This window comes from Drosophila yakuba, chromosome 2L (genome assembly GCF_016746365.2).
Source record: "Drosophila yakuba strain Tai18E2 chromosome 2L, Prin_Dyak_Tai18E2_2.1, whole genome shotgun sequence".
NCBI lineage: Eukaryota > Metazoa > Arthropoda > Insecta > Diptera > Drosophilidae > Drosophila > Drosophila yakuba.
The window spans coordinates 17,205,029-17,217,851 of record NC_052527.2 but is presented as its reverse complement, the minus strand read 5'-3'; the positions used below and the strand labels follow the sequence as shown (position 1 = coordinate 17,217,851).

General features: G+C 41.7%; 1 protein-coding gene across 2 annotated transcripts in view; it reads left to right on the top strand.

The window, feature by feature from the left end:
* Positions 1-12,823, top strand: part of LOC6528602 (metabotropic glutamate receptor 2) — an 84,853-nt gene that overhangs the window by 31,177 nt on the left and 40,853 nt on the right. For both annotated transcript variants that reach the window (XM_039371075.2, XM_015198834.3), the window contains exon 2: positions 5,849-7,519. In XM_039371075.2, the coding sequence (XP_039227009.1) occupies positions 6,187-7,519 (1,333 nt within the window). In that variant the 5' untranslated portion in view covers positions 5,849-6,186. The remainder of the gene's footprint in view (positions 1-5,848; positions 7,520-12,823) is intronic.

Sequence of the window (12,823 nt, the reverse complement as noted above, 5' to 3'; positions counted from 1 at the left end):
GATAGCTCGCAATTATAATCCGTTTACTGTATATTACACTCGGCTTCCTCAGTAGAGATTTTGATGGTGGGTTAAGCTCTAGCACTCAGGATATATTTCTGTTTTTGCAATTGACATTTGCCGAATTATTGTCGAATTGCATGAGCAAACTGTTTTCAAAAATCTAGAGCTCTCCATCGGAATGAGGTAAGCAAAACCAGGGGCTGTTCCAATTCCCAATTAAAAAGAGGCACCAAGCGGGGCCCAACAGCGAATCCGACCAATTTCAAGCACAATCAACTTTAACCTCCTTCGCTGAGGAATCGAAACGACAGGACGCAAGACAAATGGAAATGACTCCCGCTGGTGTACTAGGGGCATTGGGGCATTCGTGGCAACACTGTGTGCCCCAGTTGTCGGGGCAATATCTCCCGGGGAGGAGGACTATCTGGTGCACGCATCATTTGCTCGGCATACGTACGTGAGTGACAACATTAAATAATCCATTTAATGTGGCGTGTATATCATTTCGAATGCTATCAGTGCCAATCTGCATATACACGCACCGCCAAAAAACACAAAATCAATAAACAAACAAACAGCCGCCCTGTCTGTCAACAGGAAAAGGCAGGTTCCCCAAAAACTGGGAGCCGCTTTCCCTGTGGACGCGCTTCCATGCTTTGTCTGGCACCCCAAGGCTGCTCATCCTTCTCCTCCTCATCGTCCTCTTCATCCTCCTCCCTTTATCCTGCATTGACGGTTTCTCGACTGCTGACAGACAACACAGTGGGATTGAAGTGGACGGAAAGGAGCCTCACCATAGGCAACCAAGGAAAGTTGAGGTTTCGGAAATTAAAGGTGCTTTTTTGCAGTCTCATTGGTTTCTTTGTTTCATTTTTTTCGAATATATTTTAAATGAACTAAAATACTATTGTTTACAAGCTTTATAAGGGCCTAAGAAACAATTTGGGTAAAAAGCTAAACGGTATATCGTGTGTGTATGTAGTTCTGTAAAGTAAAAGGGTGTCCGTCCGTCTATATGAACGTCGAGATTTCAGGAATAAATGCTAGAAAGTTGAGAGAATTCCAGGAAACATAGATGAGACACTTGCCGGAATAGTCGGGAAACTCGACTACAGCATTCTCTCTTGTTTTTATTACATAGATTTTCGCTTGCTAATATTTTCCAAAATTCCAATGAAGCGCCAAAATATAAGTACAATAAGAAAGTGTGCTAAAATGAGCAAATTTAAACACTTAAAATTTTAGCAAATTTAAAATTAGCTGCTGATATTGGTAGCTCACTCAAGCCAGTGCGTACAATTTTAAGATGTTTTCGCTCTCAACATTGCGTCCCCGGTTATTCTAATGCCTTTGCTTTTACTCTAGGGGTAACGGATAGAAAAAAACCGTTATGCTAACCGTACTGCTAACCATCATTGGAGATAACACCTAAATAATTTCTACGAAAATGTATCAAAACTGAGCTCTAGTTTTTGTATAGTTTTGTATTCATTAAGTATTTATTTGTAAATAGTTACACGTTTTTTGTGCTTACTTTATTTTCTAATATCTAATCAGAAGTACAAAAATCAAAATTTGAAAGCGGTGATAGTTACTTCTGCTAGTATTCTATGAGACAGAATATTTCGCGAGAGGTAAGCAATAGTTTTACCCTTCTAGCCAGAAACTACGATTGTTTAACCGTTCACTGAAACACAGTTTTGTCAGAAAAGAGGGCATGAGGACCAGTACAGTGTACCTCAACTTTTTCATATGTTCTCGGTAAAGGCGATGCCATCCCTTTTACCTGTGGCTCCTATTTCGCCGACGCTCCGCTCAGTGTTTTGCTTACTTATTCATTTGATAAAGTGGGGCGGAATGCGGGGACCACGTCCCACTTCAATAAGCATATGATTGCCGGCCCGACTCAAGTCGACTAAACTGAACTCGGCTTGAGAGGCTTGGGGGAGGGAAGTTCCTGGTGCTGAACAGCTTCTGGAATGCGAAATGTGCCTGAGCTCATTTCGGTCTGTGTAAAGCAATTTCCGTAATGAGTGCTCTCCTGCAGAGCACTTAAAAGTATTTGGGGCTGCCTCCTTGCGCCTTGCCGCCTTGACTGCGTTACGCATACGCCCTGTGTACTGAAAATTACTTTCGACTTTGTCGGCCAAACGCGATTTATTTTGATTAATTCGGCGTTCTTTTTCCGCACTTGACGTAATCCACTTATGAAATCTTAATACTCTACCCAAAGATTGTTTTCAATTTGCACCATGTGTGGGCGCGCATATTGGAAATTCGAAATTCAAATGCTTCCAGCTTCAGAAACCAATTAATTAAAGCGGAAATGGAATGGAGCGCGGGCAAAGAGCGCGTGAACGCATTGACACAGCATCAATTAACCCGACTAGAAGCCTTGAATCGACTTAATTACTTAATTTATACCGAGCTCCGGGTCCGCAGGCTCACTTGCAAAATGGGATTAATTTGTTTACTACTGGGTCGGAACAGCCGCGAGGAATGCCGCCGGCACAGCATTATGGCCGGGCCAAACTGTTGGCCCAGAGTCCTGCCGGCAAAGGACATTTGGTGGGCGCAAGAGGGGGTCAATGGCAATGGCGCGTGCTGGCGCGTGAGCCACATTTATTGGCGCCGCTGACCAGAAACTTTTCGACTGGAAAACTTCAACAAAATCACATTGAATTTAGCACTATTCTCGTTGGCCCTGACTGCAAAACGGTAGAGTGAAGAGTTAAGAGTTCTCGAGAATTGGCAGACATTTGCATGGAGCGTTGCCAAGCTCTCTGAATAGCATCACAATGGATGACTGGAGAAGGAATTTTGAAGTGATGAGTGTCTTTAAAGCCAACTTGTAGAGCAAGCCACAAAGCTTTCGTTGACCTGGTCAACTTTAAAGACGTCCTAAATGCCAGCGATAACGGGCATTTATGGGGAATTAGCTCTAGCTTTCGCTTCCTTTCGCTTCTTTTCGCTTATTTTCGCTTGCCCTTTGCTCACGGGAGATTTGGCCTCTCCACGGAGGTTTTTGGCTTATGCATGCTGGACGCCACTAATTAAAAGTTGGGCCAAAACTTTTCCACGGTCTCTGCTAGTCAGCGATGTTCCTACAGTCGTATTCTAAATTTTTTTGCCTCGCTTGGCTGGCCAAGACGACAAAGTGAGAGCGCTCAAAATAAATGTTCCAACTTTTTAATTGGCAAAACAATAAAAGTGATAATAAATGAAATTATACGAAAAAGATGCAGGGGAAAAAATTCGGAAACTTTCGGTACGACACAGAAAGGTTGACCAAACTGCGTGCGGCGGAATAAAATTCATTTCACGCCTTATTTTAAAAGCTACCCGCTGAATGTTTTACTTTAAGCTTCCTTGCTTTACTGTGAGATTTAAACAGGGTTTTGGCAATTTGCAATCATTACTATTATACCCGTGACTCGAAGTGTAAATGGGTTATTCGTATGTTATGCCGACATGAGAGTTATTTAAGGAATCTGCGAATGCCACTCGCAAAATCATAGATTTAATTGTACTTCTTGTGAAGTGGCTTCCGTTCATTGACTGACTGATTTATTAGCTCATTATAAATTTTACCAACACCCGCAGGCGTGTTGACAAATGGCGCCGCACACATTGTTAATATTTAATCGGAATTTTTCCACTTGGGCCGGACTGCATATTCATTATGGATAATCAAGCTTTAAGTGGTCAGCCGCCAGTCCGGCAATCCAGCCGCGTCACGTGCCAGCCATTATGGTCGGGTTAATAAATAATATTTCAAATTGAGAGCCCACTATATGGGTCTAGGCTTCAGTAACGGGAAGGGGGGTCATTAATTTTGAATTTTCCCGCAGCCCTTTTCGGGTCTTGCGCTCAGCTGAACTTTGTGCATAATTTGCGCATAAAAAATCATGGCCAGAAACTGTAACGTGGCCATTACCTGAATGGTTATCTGCATGTGTTCATGCACCACATAAAGGACTTGGCCCAAAGAGGCTGCTCAACGAGGGTCAAAGTGCTCCTGCGCTTGAGGCGCAAAATTCTTTGGAATATTTTAATAAATGAGATTTTGCTATACGCCTGCGGAGTCTGCAAATTCAGCTTACAAATCAGACCGATTATGCGAGCAAAATAATAAATTCAATAAGCAAGCTTTTAAAACGGTCGCAGTCTATTGCAAATGTAAACAGTTGCCAGTAAGCTCTTTTCACACAAATGTGAGCAAACAGAAAGTGCGTAGGCATTAGGCTGCCTCTTCTGTGTCAGCAAATAAGAACCTCCGGATTGTATCTGTTATTTGAAAATAATGAAATGGGTACGCAGAATGTCATTTGCCAGAAACGGACCAGTAATACTACCCACCCATCATATTTGGGGCCCAGCTCAGGACTTAGCCGGATGTTTAGTTGCTGAGGCGGGCCATCTAATCAAAGTATTTGCGTTAATTATAGGGGGCTAATTAAATAACAGGCTGCCTGACAAAAGGGCTCCACTAACTGGGGCAAAAGCAATTAGCCATTTTGTCGCCGTTTAATGATGCCGTGTAATGGGTTTTCGATGGACTCGTGGGTTGCCAAGCACTTATTTACTCGTTATGTTATGGTCCAGTTGGCTGGCAATAGCCTTGGGGTATGTTTGTTTATCCATTTTTACACATTTATGGTTCATTGGACCAAGGAAATGTTCCTACACTTAGCTGCAGGCACTTAAACTTACGGCAGCTTTGAATATTTTCTGTGCATTTATTAAAGTTCTGTCTGCCTAACATGCTGGGCCAGAAAACCTTTTATGCCTCTCCTCGTATTCTAGCATACGAATATCACCCAAATTTGTTGACTTTGGGCGACCAAAATAGCTGCAGGATTTTGCCGCCTTTCGGAGAGAATCCGGTCACGAGGCCCAAAATAAGTGTCAACTGCCATGCGAAAATAGACAAGATGTGTGGACCGGCGTATATTGCCGAAACGTGGCCATAAATTAACGAGCGGCCCGACTAATGAAAATGTTGGACCCGGTATCTCAGTCCTGGATTGCATCCCAAAAATGTAATTAATCTCATCAATTTGGGCTGACAGCCATTGGAGTGACTCCCCAGCAGTGGGGATTGACATTCCGCAAAATATAAATATGTAATAGAGATAGAAAATGGAATGCGCATCTTTATCGGGGTAATTGTAAAAAGCTACTATGCTATTTTCAATAACCTAGTGAATTCCGAAATGAATACTCATTTCATTCGTTTTGTTTTGCAAATAGTTTTGAGTAATGACTAGAACTAACCATTGGAATTAAATCCATTGGGTACGATAGTGGTAGAGCTTATGGTTACACAAGACTCGTTGAGAAGTAACTAACAGGGGAAAAGGATAAAGGATAAGGATCACTAGTCCGTCTGCCTGTCCAACTGAGTATCCATACGAACCTCGAGCGGGATTATCTTACCTTGCTTATCAAAATATATTTAAGTCACGCATTTCTCGTGGAAACGAAACATTTATTAAAAAGGTTTCAGCAATTAATGAAACAGCCGCTAGGCTGAGCAGGTAAAGCTCCTAAAGCAGCGAATCTCTCTAGTTTTAACATAACACTTTAAAATTTGCCTTAGTAAAAGTTATAAGGTATATAAACAAAATCTGCTTGTTGAGAGGATAACTTTAGCCAAAATTAAAGCGTCTGCATGCAGCTGTAATAATACAAATGTTAGCTCATTTTTATGCATATTTTCACTGCTCATTAAACTGGCTTAACTACCAACATTTATAATTCACTTCCCACCCGCTGCTGGTCGTTGTGCTTTCCTATTTATATCCTGGCTAACTTGAGTTTCCACTTGCGTTTTATTTTTCAGCTGTGCAACAAAGTTGGCAGCCCATAAAAATGCTCTGGACTGGAGCTGGCGAAAATTAGCAGCCACATCAATTTCAGCCGCGGCGAGTCAAACTTAATTAAAACGCGTGTTGACCAGACAAATTTTCGGATCCTGTCGAGTCTTAATTGAAATTTAACCAACCGCTCGGGTTGCAAGCAAATGCGTTGGAAGTTCTCCTCCTCCAGGCTGTGCTGCCCGGCTAGATTGCCCCTTTCCATGTCCACGTCGATGTCCATGTTCATGTTCATGTCCATGTCCATGTCCAAGTTCTTGCCGCACTGATCGCCCACCGCAGCTGAAGTGCACCAGGAATAACGATGCAACCGCTTCTGCTCGCGTTCATATTGCTGCTGCAGCATCAACAATTGCTGGCAGGCGGGCCCACCGAACAGCAATTAGCAGGGGCGAATGATGACGGAAGGTCGGCCGTCGCATTAAGCGACAATTTAAATGCAACGCTTGTACTGGCACTGGTACCTGGTGAAACCATAAAAGCCATTGAGCGACAGATGAAAGCTGCAAATAAGGTGCAAGGCGGCGCGGCGGATAAGTTGCAAGTGACACCTGCAAACCAATTACCTGCGAACACAGCGGCTACATCCACTCGCCCAGCTGTGCACCGTACTTTGGATTCCTTTATGGCCGCCACAATGGCAACCGGAAACCAGTTGGGACAAGGAGAAGCAAGGCGGATGAAAGGTGCGGCCACCTTAGAAGCAATCTCGGCAACAACAGCACCTCCACGAGCAGCAGGTGTGTCAGTAGCAGCAGTATCAGCATCAGCATCAGCAGCAGCATCAGCAGCAATAACTGCAGCAATTCAAGCCACGGCAGCAACATCGCCGACTCGGGAGCAACACACGGTGCCCCTACGTCCCGCAGTGGGCCAAATGGCACGGATAAATGTACCAGCAACAATAGAAGACCAAATCGGAGGAGCAGTGATTCCGAGCAAAACAAACATGGCCGAGACAGCAGTATCGCTCTCTCCCACGACCACGTCCACCATACCCACTCCCACTCCCATTCCCAATGCCACATCCACGTCCAATCCCCCGACAGAAATAATACCAGCAAAAACAAAGCGCAGCGGGTCGGAAAAGACCAATAAGATTGGCCTGAGTGTTCGGAGGGACGAAATAAAATTCAATCCGGATGCCGCACTAACCCATGGCTATGCAAATGCCACAGAGGCGTGGCCAACAATGACAACTGCCAATATTGTACCGACCATATTGCCAACACTAACGAGCACGGAGAGCAGGATCGGTGGTAAGGCGGTGCCCACGCCCCGGCTACTCGGATCCGGTGCAAGTGCGGCAAGTGTGGAAAGTGTGGTCCAGATTTTGGCCAAGTCCCTGGACAGTCCGCCACCGAGCTCGTCATCCGGCTGGCCAGTTAAGCACGCCGCTGTGCTCGAGGGCGATGTAATCCTGGGTGGCCTGATGATGGTCCACTCGCGCGAGGACAGCATCACCTGCGGACCCATAATGCCGCAGGGCGGCATCCAGGCCTTGGAGGCGATGCTGTACACCTTGGACCAGGTTAACAAGCAACAGCTTCTGCCGAATGTCACTCTGGGCGCCCACCTGCTCGACGATTGCGACAAGGACACCTACGGCCTGGAAATGGCTGTCGACTTTATCAAAGGTAAGTGCATCCCGAATTTCCGCGCTTTCCTAATGAAGTGCATTGAAAAGTGCTTGCGAAATATATTTACATACTTATTATAAACATGCTCTAATTAATATTCAACTATTTGGTACAAGTGCCGTTTCTGAAATCAATTAATTAGTTCTCTGTAAAAATAAAGTGTGCGTTAGATTAATGACTTAATGAAACAATTCTTTTGACAAATTTACCTTTGGGAAGTCTATTATTTTTTTCCAAGCAATTTTCCAATTTTCGGCTAAACAACTTTTCCCTTCCATTTTATTCAACTTTTTTGGCAGCAATTTTTATTTTCAAGTTACAGCTTTCATTTTGATTTGTGTGGCAGGTCATAAATTAGGAAAAAGTTGTTTTCAGGAAGGTACCACGACTACCAAATTGCGTTTTCCATACGGCTTAAGCCCATATCAGGGCTTTTAAATTTTAATTATACCATTATGATTATACTCCGCTTTTTTTTACCAGCTATGTATTTAATGATAGTTTCCTGTTTTGTTTGCAAAAACAACTTAAGTCTTTCTCTCTGTTTATTGCATACGGCATACACATAAAAGCCTTGTGTAAAGTATCCTTTAAATGGGTTTGTTTGATTGCTTGGAAAAAGTTCACATACCACACATTTTTACATTTTGACAACGTGGAAATAAAACCACCCAAACCACGTCCAGATTTTTTGAAGTATTAATATACAAAAAAGTGTGAAATGAAATATAAATGTAAAATAGTATTTACAAAGGGTAGTCAGATTCTGAAACGTACAGGTGTGAAATCCAATTAAGAATCTCAGAATCCGTGTAAATGTATTTAAATATTTGTTTATATTTGTACATGTTTGAATAGTTCCCTACAGGTCTTGTGGATTGTTTATTACGGACTCTTGTGGTATTGAAAATATTTGAGGAAGGTATTTTGCAGGAATATGCAAGCAATGCACAACAAATAATCCTCCCACAAATTGAAATCGTGGTTTGTTCATTTGCATGGCCGTGTCATTAGCATTATTACCTTCAACAAGTATTGAATACCACCATTGTACGCCACTTTCAACTTCCACTGAATAGCGATTGAATCGATGTTATCTTTCTTTTGTGTGCAAATCGTTTGCCAATATACACGCAAATTCCATGTTTAAGTTCCATCGAATTCAATTGTTGCCTTGCATCACTACCGAAAAGGGAGTCACCAGCCCACTTTTCCGGGGTTGGTATTGACTTTGTCTGTTTACCAAACCGCTTTGGGGCACAATACCACAAAGCAGTTTCAAATTGTTTAAAAGGTAGCTCCTTTAAAGGATGGTATTGAGTAAATATTTCAGGAAGAATAATTTTCATATGAATTGCTCAATTTTACAGTATAAACAAATGTATTTAATTTAAACCTAACAGAAAATAAGTTAGTTAATAAGTTAGTTTGAAAGTAGGTTTAATACTTTTTTAAAACTTTTTAAAACAGTGTCCATTTTTATTGATGGAACCGAAAGAGGTTAAAATAAAATTGAGTTTTGTGAATATTGTGTGAAAACTAAACGTTTGTTGAGCTACACTATTAGAGTAAGTTCTAAGTTAAGTCGCATTAAACATTTGCCCATTTTCACTAAAATCAGTGGTTTAATGACTGGCCTCAAAGTTAAAGAAGTGCAAAGAGAAATTTGTGGATTTTTATACCCGTTACTCGTACATAATTGTGCCTACCAGTGTAGAGTAAAAGGGTATACTAGATTCGTTGAAAAGTATGTAACAGGCAGAAGGAAGCGTTTCCGACCATATAAAGTATATATATTATTGATAAGGATCAATAGCCGAGTCGATTTGGCCATGTCCGTCTGTCCGTCCGTCTGTCCGTCTGTCCGTCCGTATGAACGTCGAGATCTCAGGAACTACTAAAGCTAGAAAGTTGAGATTAGGCATACAGACTCCAGGGACATAGACGCAGCGCAAGTTTGTCTAATCATGCTGCCACGCCCACTCTAACGCCCACAAACCGCCCAAAACTGCCACGCCCACACTTTTGAAAAATGTTTTAATATTTTTTCATTTTTGTATTGGTCTTGTAAATTTCTATCGATTTACCAAAAATCTTTTTGCCACGCCCACTCTAACGCCCACAAACCGCCCAAAACTGTTTTGAAATTTTTTCACTTTTGTATTAGTCTTGTAATTTTCTATCGATTTACTAAAAAACTTTTTGCCACGCCCACTCTAACGCCCTCAAACCGCCCAAAGCTGATACGCCAACACTTTTGAAAAATGTTTTGTTATTTTTTCATTTTTATATTGGTCTTGTGAATTTCTATCGATTTGCCTAGAAACGTTCTGCCACGCCCACTATAACGCCTACAAACCGCCAAAAACTGTGTTTAAGACTCTCCTTCTTCCTTCCACTAGCTGAGTAACGGGTATCAGATAGTCGGGGAACTCGACTATAGCGTTCTCTCTTGTTTTTTATTTTTGTCGGCTTTCAATATAAAATGGTTTAATTTCAGTTTATTATTTGTTTAAAGGTCTATAAACTTCAAGTCAGAAGGTACTTCTATCGTTTTGCCTTGCCTTATTTACGTTTAATTCACTCTGTTTAAAATAAGTTCCACGTTTTACAGAAGTCCGTGTGGGATCTATGTTAGAGCCGGCGGTATAACAGACTGTCAGCTTTTGCGTGGTTTGAGTATTGGGTAGCAATCCAACGGCTTGGTTCAGGTCCTGGGACTTCTTTGGGACACGCATAGGTTGTCCTGAAAGGTTATCTCGGAATCTATGAAACACATATATATAGCACTCCTACTTCAGGCTTTACGATTACCAATCTTAGTCGTCATTTTTTCCATGGGCCATTAATCCATTTGAAGGCTACTCAACATATAAATTGTTTATGCCGTTCTAAAGATTCTTTACGACCCGTGCTGCTCAGTGGTCATCATCCCAGTCCGTGGAATGTGGGGCTGAATCAGTGCCGGAGTGACCCAGTTACTTGTAAATTGAATTTTTATTTCCACCAACTCTGCACGCCACGCACTTTTATATCATATCCGAAGGGCGGGGGCCACGCATCCTCGTCAAGGAAAGCATAAAAAAATTTATCTCCCATGAAGCGCTGTGTCAACCCTGGACACAGGGTTCCCTTTTTGCACATATCGTTTTAATTCGATGGGAAGCCCCAATCTGGCGGCTGTGTTGTTGCCACTTAATGGAATTTGCCGCTTATGCGTTCCGCATGCCGCGCATTATCCCTTCTATGCCTACGAGGATTCCTGTGCTTCCTGTGAAACCGGAGCTTTTTGCCTTCTGCCTTCGCTTGACAGAATGCTTGCCTGTTTGCCTGAAAGTTTTTTCATTGCAGATTTCGGCGTTTTTCCTCCTTTGTCTTCCCTCTTTTTGCCGACGTTTTTCCTCCTTTTCCGACTTCTCTAAGACTTTCGCACATATGCGGCTTTGTGCGTGCCTGTGTGTTTTGACTTTTAACCAGGATTTCTGCCGTGCTTTGTCTAGTTTCCTGTGCCTGTTTAATTTGTGTGCCTTTAAGCTGGCTAAGCAGGGAATTATATTCATTCCCATTTCGGCTAGGTCTTCACTCCAGTTTTAATGGGGATAATTGGTGTCAGTGGCATGTAAGGTAGAACCTTTGTGTTATGAAAATTTTTATTCCTAAAATACGGTGCATGTTTTTAAACTTCACTATCACGGGTGCCCGAAATCAGACATTGCAAATCACGGTCAAGTGTGTTTAATTAATTTGTGCTCTTTAGGTCAAATTCATTCATTCATTTACTATGTAATAGCTTTTGGTATGGTTTCAAAACGAACAATATCATCAGTTATCTTATAGCACAATGACAGTTAAATTGTATTTTTTACGTCAAAAATAATAATATTATTAGTCATTTTAAAACATTCGTTTGCGTCTTTTAAAGTGAAATTTATTACCGTTTCACATAATTTGGATATAGAAATTGTATGTTAATCATGTCTTAAAGAAAAAGAATGCAATAGTCGCATTACTATCAGTAATCTGTTACTGAGCTACATAAATGCAAAGCGGCTGTTTTTTATAATTGATACTCGGACCTGGCAAAATCGATTCTTGATTAAGAATATATATACTTTATATGGTCGGAAACGCTTCCTTCTGCCTGTTACATACTTTTCAACGAATCTAGTATACCCTCTACTCTACGAGTAACGGGTATAACAAGAGAAAACGCTGTAGTCGATTTCCCCGACTATCAGGTACGCGTTAGTCAACTTAGGGAAGAGCGAACAAGAAATGTTCACCTTTTTCTGGCATATTGATAGAAATAGGGAGCAAAATGTTTAAATGAAACTAAAATTAATAAATTTTTTAAAAGTGTGGTGGTGGGCGTTAGAGTGGGCGTGGCTGTTTGTATGCCTAATATCAATCTTTCTGAGATCTTGACGGACAGACAGACGGACAGCGCCATAACGACTCGGCCATTGATCCTGATCAAGAATATACACATATGTAATACTTTATATGGACGGAAACGCTTCCTTCTACCAGTTACATACTGTTCAACGAATCTAGTATACCCCTTTACTCTACGAGTAACGGGTATAATTAATAAGTGGAAGAATTCTTTTATGACAGGACTTTTGACTGTACTGTAAGGAAATTCATTAATTTTCGCCTGAACTTCCAAGGTACTTCTTTCCAAAATACCTAGATATTGCTCTTTGCATTGCGATTGGCATGGCTTCTGGAGTGGACGCTTTGTCAATCTCTTTCATTTTGAAAAGTTCCATCTCAATTTCAAATGGAAAATCACTCTCAATCTCTTTCATTGTGAGAAGTTCCAACTCCATTTGAAGCGTCTAAACGTCGGCAGACTCAAGCCATTTGTCCACTCCTGCAATGACAATTTCAGATTGTCCTGCAGATGCCATTGGCAACATTGTGTATCTTGTGCACAGTGAGCTTGCATTTTGTAAAGCTGCACTTTAAGATAATGACCATAAGTTCTATAAAAGACTTACATATATATGAATTATTGTTGATACTCTTTACTTTTTGTTAAGTCAACTATTGTTTCTTTCGCGGACCCGTACACAACTATCAGAAATGTAATTAGCAATTAATTGCTCGTTCTGGTGTTTTTAACCCCTTTATGCATTCACAATTCACAATTATTTTTCATGCAATGCCAGCTCGCCTGTACAGAAATCAATTTGCCGGAAGACTACTAAGCCAGTCGCACAATGGCGGGAAAAGCAAACATCGGAATAACCAGCGATTCCATGAAAGGGCCATAGTTGTCGGCCGTAAACGACGAAC